At 48.0% G+C, this 22,628-nt stretch overlaps 1 protein-coding gene across 12 annotated transcripts in view; it reads left to right on the top strand.

Moving 5' to 3' along the window:
* ATXN1 (ataxin 1) overlaps positions 1–22,118 on the top strand; it is a 334,709-nt gene extending 312,591 nt beyond the window's left edge. For all 12 annotated transcript variants that reach the window (XM_064705220.1, XM_064705217.1, XM_064705222.1 and 9 more), the window contains 2 exons: positions 11,261–13,301; positions 20,751–22,118. In XM_064705220.1, coding sequence (XP_064561290.1) covers positions 11,421–13,301; positions 20,751–21,281 — 2,412 coding nt within the window. In that variant the 5' untranslated portion in view covers positions 11,261–11,420 and the 3' untranslated portion in view covers positions 21,282–22,118. The remainder of the gene's footprint in view (positions 1–11,260; positions 13,302–20,750) is intronic.
* Positions 22,119–22,628: the final 510 nt, after the last annotated feature.

The following is a 22,628-nucleotide window of genomic DNA, read 5'->3' as shown; positions in this document are numbered from 1 at the left end:
GGCAAAGGTAATGAAAGAGCCACAGTGCTTAAGAGCTTAGATAATTGACAGGCCCTTAGCCAAGACTGAACTTCCAGTGAAGGAGGCTGACTTCAGTGTGGAGTACTTCGAGACTGCTTGACTGGTGTCCTACACACTCTGGAGTGCAGGAGGCCAAGGACTAAGAAGCAGCTTGCCTTCAGACACCTTTGCATCTCTTTCTCCTTTTTAATTCTATTAGTGCAGTAAAAGCATGCTGAGGAGTTTTTCTCTTACAGTCAGCAAATCCATGGTGCTATCATGTAGCAGAGAAGTGATGTTCAGCCATACCTCACTGCTCACTTGCTGATGAGCTGCAATGTGTAAATCTCACTTGTAGCCCTTGGACGTGTCAACAGCTTTCTCCTCAGAAGCTGTGTGTTTGCTTGTCTGCTAGTTACTTGGGTGCTCTTCAGCACCACCCACCTACAGAGAGCTTCAGGAAAGGATCCTCGAGTTAACCATGGGCTCCTGTGCTATGGTCAGGAGTGGAGTCAGGATCAGAGTAACAGGTTCTGGTTTGGGGTCTTTTAAATGCTTTTGCTAAGTGCATCTGAACTACAGACCTTTAGCTAAGTGTTGGCCTTACATTAATAACCCTTCTTGAAAGTCTTTGTCGAATTTGCCATTTGTATCATGTTTTGTGGCCACAGAAGGTTTCAGATTTGGTTTTGGTTTTTTTTTATCTAAAGAGAAATAGTGACTTTTAGGCCATCTACAGAAGAGGCACTTGAAGTTCCTACAGAAAATATTTGTGCTCTCCATGATAAGAGAGCATGGAGGGTTATAATATCTGATTTGCATCACTGGGGGCAGGTGGGGAGTGTAGATACTCTTGAGCCATGTCAGCCAGGTCTGTGGCTGAAGATTTACACCAGGATATATTGTTTTCATTATATAACCATAAACACTATTTTGAAAAAGTCCAAAGTGCTTTATATTTCCAAGTTACTTTTATGGACTTGCTCAGAGTAATCTGCCATCTGATATTTTTTTCACACAGGGCAGAATGAGGTAAGGGGGGAGAGATGCTCACTGCTTCCATGCTGTTGCTCAGCTTCCACTGAGGGAAATGTAACACCTTTCCCCTTTCCTTAGTGTCCAGCCTGGCTCCTTGCGTGAAGCTCTTCACAGTAAAGTCAGAGCTGACTCTCAAAGCCTGCTTTTTGCAATAGTTATGAAGCAGCTTTCTTGTAGTGTGCTGGGAAAAAAAATGCAGTGAAAGTCATTCTGGTGACAGCTAGAGGGAAGTAACAACATTCTTTGCAGACTTACATGCAAAGAGTAAGAAAAATAAGTGCAAGGAAGGGGGCTGTATTCAATGCTTGAATGCTGCATGCCTGTAGGAAGTCTTACATTTATAAATATGGGGATCAAACAGACTTCCATTACCAATTGCTTTTAACATTAGCTGAGTGACGCTTCCCTTCTTTTTTCTGTTTTGGTTTTTTTTTTTTTAAACCCTATTTCTGTTCTGCTTTAGTCCCTTCTGTCTGGACTAAGCTGTGCAACGTATGTGGTAAGTGCAGAAGAAAGGGTGGGGAGGGAGCAGCCTTGCAGCAAAATGAGTTGTGTCGATCCTGCCACAATTCCTTTTTTTCCCCCCTAAATAACCAAATTGCTTAATTAGTCATTGCTCTGGGGAAGTTCTCTACTCAGCTTCCTGCTGGCTGCACTGACTTACAGGGCTGCTCTCGATTCTGCAGTCTCCAGCGCCAGCGTCTGACCTCAGCACAGCTCCCAAGCCCTCTGTGCTCTTGGGGAGGCCGTGGCAAAGATGTGTTTGTGCCTGAGCTGTGTGCAAAGCTAAAGCCCTGTTCAGAGCCTGAGGAATGTTAGATTATCCTTCTTCTTCCAGCCCCAGTGGCTGATGTGAGCATGCTCCATGCATGCCTGGCACTGGCTATTTGCCAGCTTTAGAGTAATTTTTTTTTTGAATGAGTGAGTGAATGAATGAATGAATACCTGATTAAGTTAATGAAGCTGAGCCAATGGTGGGAGGGAGCAACTTGGCTGCTGCCTGCTCGAAGAGATCTGGCAGCACATTAGACTTGCATAACGCTTTATAGCTCCATGCTGCGCTCCATATGAGCCACAGGAGAGGGCTGCAATAATTACTCGGCTCTGGGATTGAACCCAGCTGCAGGTAGCTAGTCATCCTCTTGTCCATTTCACTGGTGCCGGGAGTCACTTGTCTTGCGCCGTGGATTTCCAGGGGCACATGGGTAAGGCGCTTTCACAGCAGTGATCGCAGCGGTGAGAAAGCATGCTCGTGGCTCAGTGACTCTTACAAAAGATCCATTCAGGTTTCCCAGCTGTGATTCACTGGACCCACAGGTTCAACCCAGGAATATTTTTAGTTCCTGAGTTCAAAACTTGTATATAAACAACCTTGATGGGAGCTGTATGATTTTTTTGTTTTCTTGTTCTTTCTTCACCTGTCTGGGAAAAATAGAGCAAAAGGTTTTCTTGTATCTATTTTTTTGTTTAAAAAACCCCAATTTTAAAGTCCTCAGAGTTCTTTTGATTGTTGTTTAAGGCAAGTTCTTTCTGCCAGCCCTGGATGGTATATACCTTTGTTTCTCACATACTTAAATTAAGAGTACTGGCACTGCCTGTTAGCACACCGCCTTCATTTGTCAATGTTCCCTGCTTGAGAGCAACGATGATGATTTGCATTCTTAGTTGGAACGGGTGGGTTTTTTAATTACAGCTGAAACTTGTGACTGTGGAACCTGCTATGTTTGTATAATCCTGCATTATTTCATTTTCTTTTGATTGTTTTCTGTATTGCCTAATCAGAACAGTTGGGGTGATCTCAGCCTTGCCATGCTGGCCTCAGTCAAGTGACACTGGTGATGGATTTGGGTTCTGTGCCCATTTTATCTGCTTGCTCCCTATTAAGCAGGAGGGAGGCTCCCTACTCACTGAGTCAGGGAGAGTAACTAGTCACTTGGTTTTGTGGGCTGCAAGGCCTGGGGAGGCGTTTCAGAGAGGGAGAAGATGCAGGAGAGTTGATCTGGCTTTCTTGCTCGTGTGTATTCCTGCATGCACTGACCCCTATGACACTGCCTGAGATGTCAGTGCTGAGATGGTCAGTGTGAGGGTCTGTGCAAGATGAGTGGGAGGTGCTGCAGGCCATACCTAAATGTAGCTGACTGGAGTGAAGAAGAAAAAAATCAAAGAGTTAGAGGAAAAAAGAGTGTCTGAGGGGGATGTTTAACTCATTCTCTGCACTACTGGGATATGTGCTGTGTGCCTTGAGACCAGCACGAGCTGCTGCCTTTTCTGTTTGTTCAGTAGTGATGGTCAGTCATCCTGATTTGGGAGGGCACCAAGAGTGCACTAAGGCAGTGAGCAAGGGCTGGTGCAAAATGGCTTCAAGTTCAAACTTTGCTGAATGAAGTCGGAGCGAAGGCAAGGTGTTGGAATCCATTTCAAGGGGAATTTAACATCAGTTCATGTTTCACACTTTACAGAAGGACTAATTATAGTCTAATTTGCTGGCACGTAGAATCTACCAGAGAAGCAGTCTGCAGGGAAGACTTCCAAGGAAAAGCACTGAGCATGCAGATGACCTTTCCAAATCTTCCCCTAAAGCCATGCTCTCACACTGTCCCCTTATCAGCCAGGCTTAAAGGCACACTCCTCCCCGTGAGTGCCTGTGCTTATCTGTAAAATGGCTGCTCTGAGTTGGCTGCTGCTTGCTGGTGTTCCTGGCTGGATCTTCAAAGGGGTGAAACGCCCCCGGGTTCTGTAATTTTTCGTGGGGGTCTTATTCAAGTCTCCTGGCAGCGAAGCCGGGCGTCTCTCTTAATTTGTTTTGCAGAAGATGGAAAGAATGTTAGTGAGCATTTTCAGACACATGGAAGGAGACCTGTGTGACATATCTGCAGTACAAATGTGTTCATACAGGCATGACAGTTTCTGTCACAAGTTAAAATGAGTGGCGAGTGGGTGTTGCTACGTTTAGAGTCACTCATGTGAAATTTTCAATGGAAAATTGTGTAGGCAGCTCCCATTGTAGCCACATTGTAGGCACATTTTAGATAAATGAAAAACATCAACAAAGTAATTTCTGTATTAGCTTTGTTTATAAATGAACTCTATTCACTCATTTAAGCTGCAGAAGCACCTCTAGGGGATGGGTGTGAGAGTAGAGGGTGTCACTGAGCACTGTCAGATGCCCTGCTCTGGCAGCAGTCACTGCAAGGCAGGAGATAAAAGATTGGATGCTGCGCTGGCCACTTGTGGAGTTGCAAAGGTGGGATCCCCCTTTCCGTCCTGATGTTGGTGGGGTTGAAAGAGCACTTTAATTTATGTGAGTTGGCTCCATGGCTTCCATGCTGCCACCACAGACTCTGGGTATGTGTGCTGTGGAATGCTGACTTCCTGAGCATCTTGGGTTGGTGGTCCTCATGTCCTGGCACAGCTGACTTGGGGAGCAGGGCTTTGGAGGGCTTTGGCAGGCCTCTGTCAGGCTGCAAAGGCTTCAGGGTGGCATGGTGGTAAATCATCAAGCTGCTGGAGTGAGCTCCAGCCATGTGGGACTATGCAGCTGGCAGTCAGCCTGAACTGAGACCCCAGGCCTGAGCAGCCCCAGAACCTTCCTTTGTGGCTGCAGATGGAGCTGCCTCTCGTAGGGTCAGCTGAGGTGCACTTTATGTTGTGCAGCTGAGAGACAAAGCTGCGCATCAAGCTGTGCACACTCAAATGGCTTTGCTCCAGGCTCAGACCCTCACTTAGCAGTTACACCCTTTCCTTTCCCCCACAGAGGCAGAACACTGGGGAATCCAGCATTTCACCCCCAGAAAAACTTCACTGTAATCAGCACTGTCGGCTCATACATTTTTATCTGTGGATATCTGGTGCTATTTCACAAAATTCTGTTTCCTGGTGTCAAATGATGAGAAGGGAAATTTCACTTTTAGCCAAACTAACAAGTTTCTGATCTTGTGGGCTGCAGGGAAAAGCTAGAGACCTTAAGCCTGAAAGAAAGTCTCACACAGCAGAGGGGCAAGTTAAAAGAAGTAATAATAATAATAATAATAATAATAATAATAATAATAATAATAATATCCTTCACCTTTATAATTTTAATAAATATTTTACTTGTGAACTAGTATTGTGTGCTTCAGAAGCAAGAAGCTGGGCCTGACTCCTGACATCTGAGAGCCTAGGTTTGGCATAGCAAGGGGGAGGGTTTCTGTGCCAGGGAGCGAGGGTGCTGCTGTGGGGTGGGCTGGGAGGGTGGCAGGGTGGCCAACACAGCCCTCCAGTGTCAGCCCTGACATGGGGAGAGCTTGTGGCTCCTGGAGGAAATCCTTCCTTGCTTCCAGCCTCCCTGGCATCTTGTACTGCGTGCTCTGGTACCACCTCTCTGCAGAGCATGCTGGAAGAGGAGGGATCACCTTTGCTGAAAGCTTTTTTCTGTATAAACTAAGGATGTCGGCAGCTGTGAATCCATTTAAATCACCCACAGTACTCACAGTCCTGCAAGGCTTATGTGTAGCTGCACTGCTGTGTATGTGCACAGAAAGGACAGGAAGGTCTGCTGCACACCCAGAGCATGGAGTGACTTCTGCAGATGCTGAAAATAAGGGCATCTCTCCTGCTGCAAAATGAAGGGATGGCACCCAGATGATCTGATGGCAGAAACCTGCAAACTTCTGAAAGTTAATTCTAACTCTTCATTCAGCAGTTAGCTTAACTAAAACCAAAGATAATTTTAGCATCATGTTCCTGTGCAGTTCACCAGCACCTATCAGGCATAATAACAATGTGTTATAACTAAGCACAGTCTAACCATAGTAGCTCAGGAGGCAAGTGCCCTACTTAGGACATGCACATCTCTCATCCTCAGAATTCAGGGCAAGTAGGAAAAACAGTTGGAAAAGACAGTTAACCAGTGGAGTAGCTTTCTAATAATCAGTTTTATCACCTGTGCTTGTGAATGGCTGTCCAGGAACTCCATCATCTGTCCGTCCTTTTGAGAATATGTCTTACATTGTTTTTTCCTCCTAAACCTTCCTCTCTCAACTCTGGTACCTACATACCTCCATTAAATTCATGGGAATGTTGAGTCTTTGGGCATCTCACATCTTGTGATGTGCTCCCTGAGGTTTGCTGATATCACTTGCTTTTTGTTTTGTGTGGAGTGTGTCTGATGTGCCAGGGGAGAGGAAGGACGTGCAGAACCGCTGCTCACTGTGCTGAAACCTGTAGCAATTTGCTGTGGCAGATTCCCAGAAGTATAATAAGAAGTAACACTGCACTGCACAGTCTGTCTTGTGGATGCAGTGTTGATCAAGAATCCTTTCATTTTGGGAGGAGAATTTCAAATTTTATTAGAGGTTTTCATGTTCCTTATTAATGGATCTCTGCAGTTGGCTCTCCCGGGAATTCTGCCAGGGAGCTGTGAAATTGGTCGGGTTGGACAATAAACTCCTATAGCTATTGTTGGCCTGCGCTGAGCTGCACATGGCAGGGCTGATGGAATCTGTAGCAGCTACAACCATGAATATGTAGCTGGCAGCGGGCAGGCTGTAGAGCGGGGCGGGGAGAAAGCTGGCGTGCGGATCTGAGAGGCACAATGCAGCTGCGGAGCCCTCTGCAGCGTGTCTGGCTTTTCGTCTCTCCCAATCCGATCCTGCAAGATGCCAGCCTCCTTGGAGGGGAGGGGAGAGGTGGGACGAAGTGCCTCCCCTCGTCACTCCTTTCCAGCGCTGCCGAAATCACTCACTCGTGATAGGACGGGCGGGTGGTTTGGGGCGGGAGCATCGCGCTGCGCCGCTGCATCTGCCCGGTAACACCCGGGCATAAACAGCCGCGTGTGGGGCTCCGCTCCGCCAATGTCGCGTTAACAGCTGCGTGCCGGGCAGGGCAACAGCCTCTGGTGGAGGAGAGACACAGTTTTTGTAGTGCGTAAATGTGCACTAGATATATCTCACGGAAAAATGTGAGAGTTTGCCGGTCGTACCTGGAGCTGGAAAGTGGAAGTTGAAAGGTCATAGTACTCTGTGTGTTTTTAGGATTTGCGATCAAAGGAGCCTTTTGACAATAAGTGACTGGCTTAATTGAATGCCCCTGAAGTTGGAAGCTGACGACTGCCCCCCCCGCCTTGGGTGTTTGCCTCTTGCACCAGTCCTTCCTGCTGCTGGCACATGATGGTGTGAGCTTGCTGGCAACTGCAGAAAGGTCGGGCACCAGAGGAGGATTCAGGGAACAGATTTTTGAAGGAGGTTTAGAGACCCAAAAAAGCATGTTAGCTGCACCATGGGACAGAGAAAGTGCTTGATTTCTCAAGGCAGTGAAAGTCCCACCGTTTGCATAGCCAGGTGCTGCTGTGTTCTGTGGTTCTGGCCCCAATTTCTCTGCACCCCAAGGCTCAGTCCTGGCTGGTGGGACACAGCGTGTCGCTGTGTTTGGATGCTTGCATTGCTGGTTTTACCTTCACTGCAGTGAACTCCGGATTAATAAAGGAGGTCAGCATCTGAAGCTATAACCCAGTATCCTCCCCTGTGTTTTAAATTTATTCGATTAAATAAGTAGAAAACCATTGTTTTGGGAAACACAGTGAGATTTAAAGTGCCTTGCAAAGAGATCCCGGAGTTTTGCATGAAAATGCACATCTCGAGCTCCAGTGAGCAATCCCTCTGGGACCAGAGCAAGCCCAGATGGTGACTCCTCCAAGTGATTATTTTTCTGCCTTAAGCCTTTCCAGGAATTTGAGTGTGGGCAGACTGCCAGCGGACACTGGCTGTCCAGACAGTTTAGCAATGTTCCATGTGTACTCACTGCCAGAGATACCAAAGTCCAGCTGCTCTCCCTGATCTCTTTGTCCCTTTTACCTTCCCAGCCATAATTACACATGCCTGCACGCACGCACGCACTTGTGACACACACAGCAGCAAAAAATCACCTGGTGTTTCCTGCTCATTTGCATATTTACAAATCATGATTGACAGCTCTAAAGTTAAGGAAAGCTCCAGAGTCAGAAAAATGTCTTGAATAAAAAAAAAAAATTAAAAAAAGTATGCAAATAACAAACCCTGCGGCACACCACAGAAGGCAAGCATTCATCTTTCTAGGACAGCCAGCAAAAAACTGCTTAACCAGGTCTTGTACCTCTTACCTTTGAGACACTCTTGTTTGGGTTGTCTCCCTTTCATTGCTTCCCAAGCAAAATCAGTCCTGTCTTATCTTTACTCTTGCTGGAGCTTGAATGATGCTGAAAAGTTACTGTTTTACTTTTAGATCTTGAAGTAGAGGTAGGCTGTTTTATGCTACATATTTCCATTTTTTGCAGATGCAGTCCTGTGTCTGTTAAGAGCTCAAAGTCTCACTGTGAAGTGCCTGGGCTTGAAAAAGTGGGGCAGTATTCACTGCTCTATGGCTGCCTCATCCCTTGTCTCCATTAAATTTATTCATTCCTCCTGTGTTCTCCAGGAGATTTTGGGCAGTCCTTTTGTTACCAGTAAAGATGTAGTCGGCCATCTGAAGAATTTACACCAAAAAAACCAAAATGCACAACCCAAAAGAGTTAGTACTTGGTATTTTTGAAGGATGTTAGCTTTAACATTGGAGGCCACCCAAACCTCAGTGGTTCAATGCTATTTAGCAGAATAAAATCTTTGCTTCAGCTCCTGCATAATGAAACTTCACCCCATTTCACAGAGCTTCATAGTACTATTTCAATACAGAGAAGCTGAACCCAGATGCGTCAAACTTTTGGAACCACTGGTTTTGATGGGTAAGCCTGGCTTACCCATCACAGCAAAAGAGCCTGTCCCTATTCAGTCCCATGTACAAGCTCTCTGCTCTGTTGCAGGCAGAGAAGCCAGCCCTCTGCCTCTGCTCCCAGCTTTTCCCTGTGGGAGCGTATTTAAATTCTGGATTGGCAGCTCATGTTCCAGAAGAGATTGGAGGATGGTCCAAGCCCAGCATAAGCTCCCCGTGGCAGGGGGAGCAGGATGAGCACCCCATTCTGAGAATGTCCCCCCTGGGCAGCTGCCTGGGCCAGGATCTGCTGACTTACCTACCCAAGCCGACTGCCTGGGGCACAAGGCTACAGAGAGCTAAAGTTAACCAAGGATGACTGCGCAAATGTGAGCTCGGCAGTTTTATTTTTAGTCGAACTTAAAAAGAAAAATCTGTAAGTCATGTGTAATATAATAATTTTAGCTGTTGCCAAGACACGCTGAGCAACTGTTAGGAGGGGGGAAGGCCCGTGCTGATCGAGCAGGGCCCTGTCTCCTGGCTGCCCTCGCCACAGCCGCGGTGCCGGGGTGATGGCGCTGACAGAGCAGGGCAGGTCAGGATAGTGCCTGGGCTGCTGCGCCCTGGGTGACACTGGCCCTTGCACGTCTGAAGCTTCCCTGAGTTCTTTCATCCTCCCTATCTCCTCAAAGCCAGGGAATCTACCCTGAAACAGTGCTATACCCTCCTTCTCCAGCTCTAGCTGTTGGTGTTTCATTACTGTTTATCAATATTTAAAGAATGGACTAATTAACTTAAGACTGATTGTATCAAACCATTAGAAGATTTGGACTTTTCCTGCAGGCTTACAGCAGCTTGGAGGACCATAAACGTAAAGAGTGCTTTTAAAGACAGGTTTAATCTGAGTCTAGTGTGTCTTCAAAGTACTTCATACACATATAAACATCAGGCTTATTGTTCATTAGAAGTGAGGCAGCAGGGAAAGAAATCCCCCAAAGGAATATTACTTGCCATAAGATAAGTATCATTACTGCTGCTCAGCATTCCCTTTAAAGTGGGCTATATCCTATTTCCATCTTCTTTCACATCCACTCTTAATTCTTTCTCTCTATTCTTCTTACATGTAATGCATGCTTTTCTTGTTGAGATGCCACTCATGTGAGGTGCATGGCTTCTCATCACCCATTCTTGAACAACTTTCAAAACAGTCAGAAATGCAGATGACAGGTGGTGGCTGGACAGGGGCTGAGGAAAAGTTTCACTCTTCATGAAGGTTGATGAGGCAAGGCAAGCTTTCAGGAAGAGAGAAAATGCGAAACATGTTACAGTTACAATATTTTCTTTAGCAGGTAATAGAAGAGTTAGGAAGACTGTTGCCTTTGGATGAAATCGGTAATGTAGAGAAAGTAACTTACTTTCTCCAACAGCAAAATCAGCCCAATATGAAACTGCGAGTTTTTACAGTGGTGGGGCCTCATGATTTGGATCAGGAAACTCAAACACACTTTTCTGAGCAGTTCTGGGCAGGTGTCCCCAAGGCTGAGGACACCTGAGTCAAACTCATGGACCTGTGGCTGTGGCCATGAGTGTGGTACCAGCAGCCTCTGTGGTGCAGCAGGGACTAAGAAACAGTGGGGTTGGATCCTGCCAGAGATGGATATGGTGCCAGCACCTGGCTTTGGCCTACCTGCATGTGGCAGGGAGTTCCTCCCAGCAGAGTCCTGCCTGGACACCTGAATGTGAGGCGTCAGTAGCAGAGGGAGTTCAAAGCACTGGGTCAAAAAAACCCCACCAGACATCAAAAACCTGGCTCAGATCCATCCCTGGCTCTGGGCTGCTGCTGTAAATAGCTCGCGTGGCTGAGCTTCATTGCCAGACTGGGAGATGAAGCACACGTGTCCCTGTAATGAGCTGTGGTGTGGAGTGGGGACAGGAGGCAGCTGCTGCCTCCACAGCCCTGCAAGGTGTCACGTGAAGTCGCCCTGCTGGTGTTCAGGGGTTTAGGAGTGACACACCACCTTCCCTCTGCACCACTCACCGTGGCTTGTTGCTAACAATATTTTGTGTGTGCTTGTTCCTCAGGGATCCCTGCTGTGTGCCCATGTTGGTTTAGGGCACGTTAGGGTGAAGGCAGTGTCGTCATTGCAGGGGAAGAAGAAGCTGGAAGAACAAAGCAGGCTCCATAGAGATATGGAGGGTTTTCACAGAGAAAGGAGAATGGGCCTTGGGAAATAAATAACTGCTGCTAAATGTGCCAAGTTTTGGCCAGGTTGTTTCTGATATGTCTAATTTTTTTAATGTTTTCCTGATGCATTAGCAGACGTGCCCAGGATTTTTCTGCTATTTACAGCTTAGCTAGCTGTCAACTGCTCCTTGATGTGAGAGTGGCAATGCCTGACCATTTTTATTTTTTTTTCCAGAACTCTTTTTCCTATTTGCTGATTTAGGAGATCTGCTTATTTGTTTTCATTTCTCGTTGCTGATGATATGACTTTGGTCTCCCTTGCCCACCCTTTTGTTGCAGAATCCAGAGGAGCTGTCGGAGGATCGTGCTCACAGGGAAATGATTCCTCATGAAGTCACTGGATCCCCTGCAGAAATCAAATGTGACTTTCCGTTTATCAGACTGAAATCAGAGCCAGCCAGACAGTGAAGCAAGCACAGTGGAGGGGGGACGGCGAAAGATGAAATCCAACCAAGAGCGGAGCAATGAATGCCTGCCACCTAAGAAGCGAGAAATCCCTGCCACCAGCCTGCCTTCGGAGGTGAAGCCGGTCCTGCCAAACGAAAACCACCGTGCAGATAACCTGTCATGGCTCCCCAGCACACCCAGTGGCCAGGGCTGCCTGGGGGGCCGGCACCGGCCCGGGGGCACCTCCTCGGTGGAGGCAGGCTTGCAGCAGGGTTTGCACAAGTCACTGTCTGCAGGGATGGACTATTCCCCGCCGAGCGCGCCCAGGTCCGTTCCGGCCTCTACCACTCTTCCCACGGTGTACTCGCCCGCCCTCTCCCAGTCAGGGACCCCCGTTTCCCCCGTGCAGTACACTCACCTGCAGCACACCTTCCAGTTCGTCGGGCCCCAGTACAGTGGATCGTACACCGGATTCATCCCCTCGCAGCTGATCTCCCCAACGGCCAATTCTGCGACCGGCGCCGTGGCGGCAGCCACCGCCGTTGCAACCACTCCATCCCAGCGCTCCCAGCTGGAGGCTTATTCCACTTTGCTGGCCAGCATGAGCGGCTTAAGCCAGCAGGGGCACAAAGTTGAGCCGCACCTGGTCAGGACGCCTGGACTGATCGCTGCTGGGTCTCCTCCGCCCACCCAGCAGAACCAGTACGTCCACATTTCCAGCTCTTCCCAGAGCACTGTCAGAAACGTCTCTCCTCCAACCATCCCAGTCCCCCTGCACCCACATCAGACAGTGATCCCGCACACCCTCACCCTTGGCCCTTCCTCCCAAGTGGTGGTGCAGTACACTGACTCGGGGGGCCACTTTGTCACCAGGGATGCCCCCAAGAAACCCGAGAGCAGCCGGCTGCAGGCGATGCAGGCCAAGGAGGTACTGAACGGCGAGATAGAGAAGAGCCGGAGATACGGCATTTCGCCTTCGGCCGACATGGGTCTAGTCAAAGCAGGCAATAAACCAGCTCCCCATCACTATGAGACCAGGCACGTGGTGGTCCACTCGAGCCCCGCCGAGTACGGCGTGCGGGATTCCTCAGGTGTCCGAGCCTCTGTCATGGTGGTCCCCAACAGCAGCACGCCCACGGCGGACATGGAGGTGCAGCAGGTCGCCAACCGTGAGACCTCTCCTTCAGCCCTCAACGACAAGGGAAGTTTGCACTTAGGAAAGCCAACCCACCGGTCCTATGCCTTGTCTCCGCAGCAGGCTCTGGGCCACGAGGGCGTGAAGGCGGTGGCCACGCTGTCCCCTCACACCGTCATTCAGACCACCCACAGCGCCTCCGAGCAGCTCCCCGTGGGGCTGCCGGCGACAGCTTTCTACACCGGCACCCAGCCGCCGGTGATCGGCTACCTGAGCGGCCAGCAGCAAGCCATCGGCTACCCCGGCAGCCTGCCGCAGCACCTGGTGATCCCGGGCACACAGTCCCTGCTGATTCCGGTCGGCAGCGCGGACGTCGAGCCGTCGGGAGTCACGCCCGCGATCGTCACGTCGTCTCCTCAGTTTGCAGCAGTGCCTCACACGTTCGTCACCACCGCCGTCCCCAAGAGCGAGAACTTCAGCGCGGAGCCCCTCACCACCCAGCCTGCCTACCAGGCCACCATGGTGCAGGCGCAGATCCACCTGCCCGTGGTGCAGTCCATCGCCTCCCCTGCCGCTGCGCCCCCCACGCTGCCCCCTTACTTCATGAAGGGGTCGATCATCCAGCTGGCCAACGGGGAGCTGAAGAAAGTGGAGGACTTGAAAACAGAAGACTTCATTCAGAGCGCGGAAATCAGCAACGACCTGAAAATAGACTCCAGCACTGTGGAGAGGATCGAAGACAGCCATAGCCCGGGCATCGCCGTCATACAGTTTGCCGTGGGGGAGCATCGAGCACAGGTAACGGCATCGCGTGAGGGGCTGGGGGGTTGGACTGGGGTGCATGCTCTGGCCCCCCAGGCCACACCACAGCTCACCTGCTTTGGATCCACTTGGGCTTGGTTCTTCATCCATCTGTTGTTCAAACTGTAGACCAAAAATCGTCCCACTCACTGTGCAGGGAGGAGCCATCAGGTCACACTGGTGATAGATGTAGACTCTTGGATATCAAATGGGTCTCTTTTATAGCTGGGGAACTCACAGGAAGACTTATGTGATTTTCATGGGTTTTGATTAAAATACCAGATAATGTAAGGAGTATGAAAGGTTACATTTTTCATTTTGATAGGTGATTTTTACAATTCACACCAGAAGGGTTGTGATAGAATCAGATCAAAACTGACCCTAAAGAGATAGGTTGGGCACAAGGCAGTGAATTTCCAAGGCTTAAAAACTTGGAGTTGCCTGGTAATAATTCTCATGCACATAAGTTACTGAAATGCACTTCAGAGTTTTTCTGAAGGTTTGCTTGAAGGTGGTTTTAACATTGCATGGCTCATGTAAACTCTGTGGTCAAATGCAATTTGGGAGGAAAAACTGTCTAGGTGTCTGGGCAGGCTGTGCTTCTGACCTCTGTTTCTCTGTTTGCAAAGCAGGAAGAAAACCTGTAACTTTCCAGAGGTGTTTTTAGGTTGAGAACAAGTGGATATTGATTTGAAAGCGTTATCCTGATGCTTTTGATCCATTTTCTGAGCAATTTAGATTCTGTTGGTTGATGCTGAAAAGTTCAGATGTACTGTGCAGCATTTGGCTTCCTGGAGGTACTCAGTTTAGGTATTCCTGCTGCAAATCTTTTTGTTTTGGTGTGAGTGCTGTGAGCTCCACCATCTGCACCTCTGATGCTGCAGCCTCAGCACTGGAGAAGCAGAATGAGAGAGAAGGAGAATGAGAGGAACTGGGCACAGGTAGGGAGGGGCACAGGTAGTAACACACCTCAGGCTGATGGTTTGGAGGAGGAAAGCAAACAGTGGTGGTACTGAGGAGCAGATCACACAGAAAATTTCTTACAGTCTCAGCAGCCTGTGGCCTGTCCTTTCTCAAGACTGCACACACGGTGAATCACTACATGTGGCATATCCTCCTTCTCAAGTCAAACAGGTATATTCCCTGTGTGGGATTGTTCCTGCATGTGCCTGCATCGGCACAGCTGATTGAAGTCGAGCCTCTCGTGCTTCCAGTATAGAGACTCGATTTTTTTCCCCACTGCTTAACTGTATTTTGGTGCATCTCAGGTTAGAGGAACTGTCCTTGGATAAGGACCAGTTACTATAATTTGCCATGGTGCCTTGAATAATGAGATTTCAAAACTAGCAATCTCCACTCTGCAATTTTCATCTTGCACACATTTCTCTGCCTGCAGCCAGGCCATCGGTGTCTGCACAGAAGAAGGGGTACAAATGAGCAGATAGCGTTTGTGTCATGTCTCGGTCACAGCCCTGTCAAGGCAGGCAAGGGACTGCGGTCCCGGGAAGAGCTGCTCTTTTGCAGGGGGTGGAGTGCCATCCTCTGGCAGAAAGGGAGCAAGTCCGAGGCTCTGCACATGCAGGGCCTGGCACACGGGTCTCACCCAGCAGTGTCACCTTACAGAGAAGCCTATCGGGAGCAGGCTGACATCATCGCAGCCGAAATACTCCCCAGCTGTGTTTCCCACCGGGGATGCTTCCAGAATGGAGGGCGAGTCACGTAGAGATATGATTAGAACGAGGGTTTAATTTAGGTTTCCTGCAGATTCCAGGACTTGGGTCTCTTCCCAGATCAGCTGTGTCCCTGCCTAGCAGGGACTACTGCTGGTTTTCCTTTGCCTTTGGGAGGGGGGAGAGAAAGAGAGAGAGCAGATGCATTTCTACATTCTTGAAGTCTCTGACCTCACCCTTAGCCTGCCGTGGTGCTCTGGAAGCATTCAGCCTTATTTGCAGGTGTGCAGCAGTCATTACTCCTTAGAAAATTGCCTGTGTGAAGAGGCTTAGTCTTCTCTCTGAAAGAGCAGCACTTTGTGGAGCTGCTCTGAGCACCAGCACTGTGGTGCTGCCGTGCTGAAATGGAGCTCTTGACTCTGGAGTGCAGGGGGATAGAGCTGTGTGTGTAGTGCAGCTCCACAAAGTATTTCATTACAATTGACTTTCACTTGCATACGTGCTTCTGCAGGGAGAGAGCTTTTCGAGTGGTATTACCAAGGGAGTGTAACTTGTAAAGAGTAAGTGCCATACAGAAATAGGGTTGTTATCATTAGCTTTGGCTCACTTACTTACTCCTCTCAGGGATCGCTGGGAAGTCATTATAATATTGATGAATCTGTATTTCCAAGCTCTGTGCAAACAGTAGCTAATTTTCTCACCAGTTGAGGGACAGAGGTAGGAGGTTATTTTCAGCTGAGCATATACCCCTGTCATGTAAACAGGGCAGCTGCTCCTGTGTCGTGTCACTGCCAGCCCACAGCTGGCCCTGCCCAGCACAGCCCCTAGGCAGAAAGGTGTCATCTTCCCTGCTTTTCCAGTCCTCCAGTCACCTAGAAAATCCATCCTTCTTCAAGGTATGGAAACCTAGAGGAAAATCAACACACCTGAAGGTCTTAGTAACTGAAATAAATTAACTAACTGTCTTTACCCCTGGAGAGATGCTAGGTTTCCATTTCACAGCATCCCAGCTCTGGATTAACAAGTCAAGTAAGTATCATCTGGGCCAGAACATAAAGTCCAGCTGCTGCTCCTGTGCATTCAAGGTGCCTAGAAGATAAGACCCATGGATCTACATCTCTTTGGAATACCATATATTATTTTTGTAATAAGAATTTCACCATGATTATGTATTATAGAATTATAGAATTATAATTATGTGTTATAGAATTTCATCACCTGTCTATCCTTTTCCTGCCAGGAGAACACAGAAGCAAGTAATTCACCTCCCTTGATGTTGAGGTCAAAGCACACAGACTATGCAAAATAAGTTCTCTGAAATGCTACACTTCAGTTCCTAATAATTTCTAAAGTATAGATTAAATGGAAAAGATGAGCATGCAGTTCTTAATTTCCCTTTAAAAAAAAAAAAAAACAAACAGCCAAACCAAACCGGAATCAACACCACTAGAGATGGGAAAGTCCCATTAGAGTATGCAGTTATTAGCCCTAACTAGTTTAGTTTAGTGCATCTGTTTTTAGACCATCATCTAGTTAAGTTTTCCCCTTACATCTTTCAATGCACACACAAATGGTTATTTTTTCTTTGAGCTCCCCTTTTCATTATCCTTGTCACCGTAACAGACACAGAAAGAGATGTTGACTCAGTTCACTGCTGCAGATAGAGATCTCTGCCAGCCTTCCCCTCATGTGATCTCTGTGTCCCCTGATCACAGGACAGTAAGTCCTTTTGTCTGCAAGTGATGGGTGGCTGTGGTCTGTCCTCACGTTCCTGAGCTCTGGGAGTGCAGCAGATGACAGAGCTCATGTGATGAAGGCGGCAGCCTGTGGTCTGCTGGAGGAGAGGCGGCTTCTCTTGGGAAATGACGGCATTGCGTGACTGCAGGGAGCAGCAGGCAGCCCCTGCCGTTCCAGCCCTGCCTGCCTTTGCCATAGAACAGGGGACTGAAGTGGGTACATGCAGCCCTGGGGCCCAGGCAGAGCCTGCTCTGGAGAGTGGTTCCACGGCACGAGGTGCTGCCTGCAGCCCCAGAAATCCACTCTTGTGAAGGCATCGGAGTGTAGGGAGAACAGTAGAAGTCCTGAAGTTTCTGACTAGGGGAGGTTGTGTGGGATCAGGGCACTGCAGAGGCTTCTCTCTGTGAGGAGGAGGGCTTCTATTCTGTGAATTCATCCAGTTGTTTTTTGGGCCCGAGAAGCCTTTCAGCACCCAAAGCAAGGCCTTCAGTGGAGAGCTCTGCTGCTTAATTGCACATTGTTTCCAGAACTGCTTCCTTCTCTTTGTTTCCAACCTGCCACTCCTAGTTTCATCACGTTTTAATAGCATTATGGAAAAAACCACTTTTTTGGAAAATGCATGTTTACATTTATTAAAATATTGTTCACATGAACCACTTTCATTAGGCATCTTTTGCTTTCGTGCTTGTTATTTTGGTTGCAGCAGCGAGGCCCAAAACTAAAGTTGTGTTTCTCAGTGATGGGAAGGGTGTTTCCTGGGCATCAGATCTTCCAGCCCCTAGTATAAGTATTCCAGCTCCACATGGGATTTCTTAAGCTGTCTTAAGCCTGTCTTGCCTACTGAGTTTGGCTGAGAAATAAAAAATACAAAGAGTTATAGAAAATTTCAGTTTTCAGTGGCTGCACTGAAGAGTTTTGGCTGCTTTCACTAATCAGTGTTAACAAATAGAAATAATAACTTACTTAGCTTGCAATGGAGCCTCAGTATGCTTTGAGAGGAATCAACATGCTTTGTTTCTTACTTTATCCTCTTACTAGTAGCTAGAAAAGTTCCAAATTTCCTTCTCTCCTATAATAATTGCGGCAAATACTGGGGGGTTGGAGGGAAGCTTTTAAAATAAAGGGGTTTGTCTTTTAATGCAATGGTCAGAAAAAATTTTGTGGGGGTGTTTTTACTGAACTTTCACACTTCAAAGTTCTTAAACTTGTTTTTAGAGAATGGTTGCCTCAAATCCCTCCTTAGCTGAACCCAGAAGCAGACAGCTCAAACAGGGCTTCATAATCCATGAGGGAACTTCCCCATTTCAAATCAAAAGTGGTACATGCACAGTGTGACCAGATCGTGGGGATTCTAGCATTCCACCATCTTTGGTGTTATTCATGATCACCACCACCAATTCTGGTATGTGTTTCAGTGATCAACCCTTCAGGCAACTGTTTTGGATACTACATTTTAAAAAAAAGCATAATGTGTGGTGGAAATGTGTTGACATCAAAAGGAACTTGTGTGTTGGTGAGGATGATGCACACAACCAAGTATGATTCCCATAGATACAAATAGCTTCTGACAGGGATGGAAAAGTGGAAAAGAAAAGAAAAAAAAATGAGCAGGCAAGAAGGAAGAAAGATGTGAGAAAAAGCAATATAAAGGAGAAAGCTTTGTCCACCAGATGATCCATGCTTGGAGACAGCCTACAGTTCTTGTGTAGACAGCAGCTTCCATGTAAGTCCATGGGAGATTCTGGATACTCATTACTTCTCCTGATTAGACTCCAGGTAAACTGAGATGCATATGTGTGGAATAGGATCCCAAGCTCTGGGCAAATATTTCTGCAAATCCTCATGCTGGAGTGTTTCTATCCAGTGACATGAAGGGCTGGGGCTTTCATGGGTACCTCACTCCAGTTTCTCCATAGTTCAGAGCTTAAACCAGGGCTCAGGTCAGGTCCCTTTCCACTACTGCAGTGTGTGTAGTTTGTTGGCAAATAGTTCTGGTTGGAAAAGGTTTAGCATGACAAAAATTGATGTAGTATCTTACACTTCTAAACTGCTCCTTTTGAAATTCCGTGTACAGTGGCTTACTGTGTTGGGCAGGTGGAGTGGCAGGATAATGGATGCAGTGTTATCCACTGGCCTAGTTGCAGAAGTGCATAGCATATATTTATAGACTCAATTAGGTTTTTCCAACAGAATCAACCCTCCATAAACAGCAGTTTATGGCTGTTAGTGCATGGCATGCACATAGTCAGAGCCACCGTCAACATCCGGTGGGAATCATTGGTTTCCTGCTTCTGGAGCTTCTATCTCTGAGCTGTCAGACATTCCTGAGCAAGTCTTGTTGCCCAAAAGGGCTGTGGAGCTGGTGGGGTGTGAGGGGCACTACCAGGGGCCCTGCTTGCAGGGAGAGCAGCTGTGGGGGTGGCACTGCTAGCAGGGAAGGGGCAGGGCTGCTGGGGGCTGTGCTTCCATACAGCCCAGCCTCTTCTGTGAGACAGACAGACAGACAGACAGACCGTGCAACTCCATCCCAAGGCTCACACGTAACATTATGAACAGATGTGTTGGAACTCTGGAGTGCAGTGTGCATCTCAAACTGCTTCTGTGTCAAAATGCATTTTTAATGGTGCAAAGCCATGCTGGGTGTGACAGAGTTACTCGTTCCAGGGGTGAGAGGTGGTTTCACAAACCTGCTGTGATCTTCCTTTTAAGTGAGTCTGTGGTCCTGGAGAGGGAAGACTCTCCAGGCAGCTGGTGCAGTCTGTGGCTGCTGAATGTCTCAGAAATGAGGTGAGCACATGTATTCAGGTGATCCTTTTGCCCCTACCAAATTAGGGTTACACCATCAGAGTGGGATTGTGCCCCCATGCCTGAGAAGAGCTCCAGAGGACACGAGGCCTGTGGGAGCAGAGCAGTGGGTATCTGTCTCCAGCACAAGCCAGCCTCTTACAGTCACAGACCTCACTGATGTGACAGGCAGCAGTTAAAAGCATGTGCCAAGTTTTAAAGAAGTATTAGTCAGAATTTCCTGCTCTCTCTGTAGTGGGCTGGGGAGGGGGGTGTCAGCCCCATGGGTTGAGAATCACATGAGTCCACATCAAGTGTTTGAGCCTGCAGTGAGTGCTGGACTGCTGCCACGTGCAAAGATAAGTGGGTATTTTATCATGGTTTTATCAGGTGTTTTTTATCATGTTGGGGCCTCAAGGCCCAGCATTTGCAAGGTCAGGGAGCAGGAGGCACCTGCTGTTGGTCTGTTCTGGCCATGGCAGCTCCCCATAAGATGGTTAGGTAGGATTCCTAACCAGATGTGTCTTTAAAGTGGGGTGAAGCAGAGGGAAAGGGGAACCACAGGAGGAGGAAAGATGACCACCTCCCTGAGGAAGTGCAGGAGATAAACTCTGCAGCAGAGTGGAAGACCATGTGTGAGAAGGGAAGAAACTGGACTGGTAACAGACTGCTGGGGGAAGGCAGGCTCTCATTTGCTGCTCTTAATGGCTACAACTTTGTGTGTGCTCGTGGCCTTCCCCTGACAATCAGAGTACCTTCACCCTTTCACGCTGCTCAGTGAGTGCGTGTTCAGACAGAGGTCAGGATGACATTCCTGTGATCACTTAGGAAATCTTATGTCAGAACTGAGAGCTTCTCTTGGCCCATCCTCTGGTTGGAAAGGGTCTTTAGATTTAAATTACAGTTCTAGGTACCACAAGGGGATGGTAGGAAACAGTTGGCCAGACACTGAAGCTGTTTGAACTCTTACGCCTGTCTGAATGGCTGGAAAAAGGTAAAGCTTGATTCCTGGTGAAGTTTGTTTTGTGAAGTACTGAGCTCAGAGAAAGTATTAAGAGCTGGGTGACAAGAGCTGGCGTGAAGTCTGGTGACCAATATTCTGATTTTGCAGAAACTGAACATCGCCTTTGCAATTCCAGCTTTATCCCTCTCCCCTGTGGCAAGCACTGCACGTGTGTGAGGGCTCATGGAGTGATCTCATGCTCTCCCCTCTCTCTCCCTCTGTCTTCCTGTGTTGTCCTGTCTCTTTTTGCAGGTCAGCGTGGAAGTCTTGGTAGAATACCCTTTTTTTGTATTTGGACAAGGCTGGTCATCGTGCTGCCCTGAAAGAACCAACCAGCTCTTTGATTTGCCATGCTCCAAACTCTCAGTGGGGGACGTCTGCATATCGCTCACACTCAAGAACCTGAAGAACGGCTCTATTAAAAAGGGCCAGCCCATGGACTCAGCTAGTATCTTGCTGAAGCATTCAAAGAATGACAGTCTAGCTGGAAGTAGACACAGGTATGCGGAGCAGGAAAACGGGATTAATCAGGGAAGCGCACAGATGTTAGCTGAGAACGGTGAACTGAAGTTTCCGGACAAAATAGGATTGCCTGCAGCACCTTTGCTCACCAAAACAGAACCCAGCAAGCCCCCAGCAACAAGGAAGAGGAGGTGGTCAGCCCCCGAAACACGAAAACTAGAGAAATCAGAAGAGGAGCCACCTTTGACTCTTCCCAAGCCTTCTTTTATTCCTCAGGAGGTTAAGATTTGCATTGAAGGTCGATCCAACGTAGGAAAGTAAAAGTTGTTTGGGGAAAGGAAATTAGGCTATCCCTTGTCATTTTTATCCAGATTACTGTACTGTAGACTAAATAACCCAGTATTTACATGTTATCATCTTATTTTAGGTTTATGTTATAACCTTGTTGTTATAGTTGCAGCTGGTATTATGCAGGAGACTGGTGCATATGTTTTTCCACAAGTGTTTGTCAGTGACTAGGTTTATCGAGAGCTACAGAAGGGGCAGTATCTGCTTCACACACCCTTAGTGGAAATGAATGTGTTGTCATGGCTCCTGTTTTCTAACACCTCGTGTAGGACAGGGTCCAGCTGTGATTTTGTTTTCTTTTCATCGCTTTGTGTTTGTTTTGTTGTTCTGGTTCCTGTTCTAGTTTTTTTGGGGGGAGGTGAGGAGAAGGGAACTGTAGCAGAGGTGTGTGTCGAACATGGGGGTGCGTGTGCGTGTGCGTGTGGGTGTGGGTGCGTGCCAGCCCCCAGGGCGGGACGGCCGCTCTCTGGCGGGTCGGTGATGAGGTTTCCTCACCCCAGGTGGATGCTGAGGACACAGCCAACCCTTGGGTGTGTTACTGAAAAGGATCAGACAGTCTCTGATGTTTTCAACAACAAGCCAACTCTTACTCAAGGCTCTGCTATATATATATATATATATATATGTGTGTGTATATATATATATATATATTTGTGTGTGTGTATATGTATATATATATTTTTCCCCCATGGGGTCTGACTGCACTGATTTTTATTCCTAAAGCAAACTGCCACACCACATTTCCTTTCTGCTTGCTAGTGCAGTTCCATTGCCCAGAGTCAGCGACGGCGGGGCTGTCCAGAGCCTCGACCGCAGGGTTTCCCTTGAGGGAGGGGGGTGGGTGGGTGGGTGTGTGCATGTGCCTGGGTATGCCTGGGTGTGTGTGGGTGTGCTGGGTGTGCGTGGGTGTGCGAGGAGGCCTCTGGCTCTGCAGATGCGCCTGGCTCAGGCTCACTCCTGTTTCTGTGCAGTGTTAGACAAATCGACCGGGTTATGCCATTGACATTTGCTTCCACAAGGTAGATGCAGACTGCCCCTTTGAGATCACAGGCATCCATCGTTTGCAGTTAGGTTGCAAATCTTTGTCTTTAACTCTAGTACTGGTTTTAGTTCTTGGTTATGGACAACTGGTGCCACTTTTTTCAAATTGCGGTGCGTGACACAGAAATCCGCTGTTGAAGATGAACCTAGAATGTCTTTAAGCACTTAAAATGCTGTTCACACTTTATTGCTGAGCATCCTGGTCTAACACTCAGTACGTACTGTATATCACTTTAATCTGCTCGGAAAGCAACAACAACAAACAAACAAATCTCTTCA

Source organism: Zonotrichia leucophrys, chromosome 2, assembly GCF_028769735.1.
Source record: "Zonotrichia leucophrys gambelii isolate GWCS_2022_RI chromosome 2, RI_Zleu_2.0, whole genome shotgun sequence".
Taxonomy (NCBI): domain Eukaryota; kingdom Metazoa; phylum Chordata; class Aves; order Passeriformes; family Passerellidae; genus Zonotrichia; species Zonotrichia leucophrys.
Note: the sequence above shows the minus strand (reverse complement) of the source record. Positions and strands in the feature narration are given on the sequence as shown.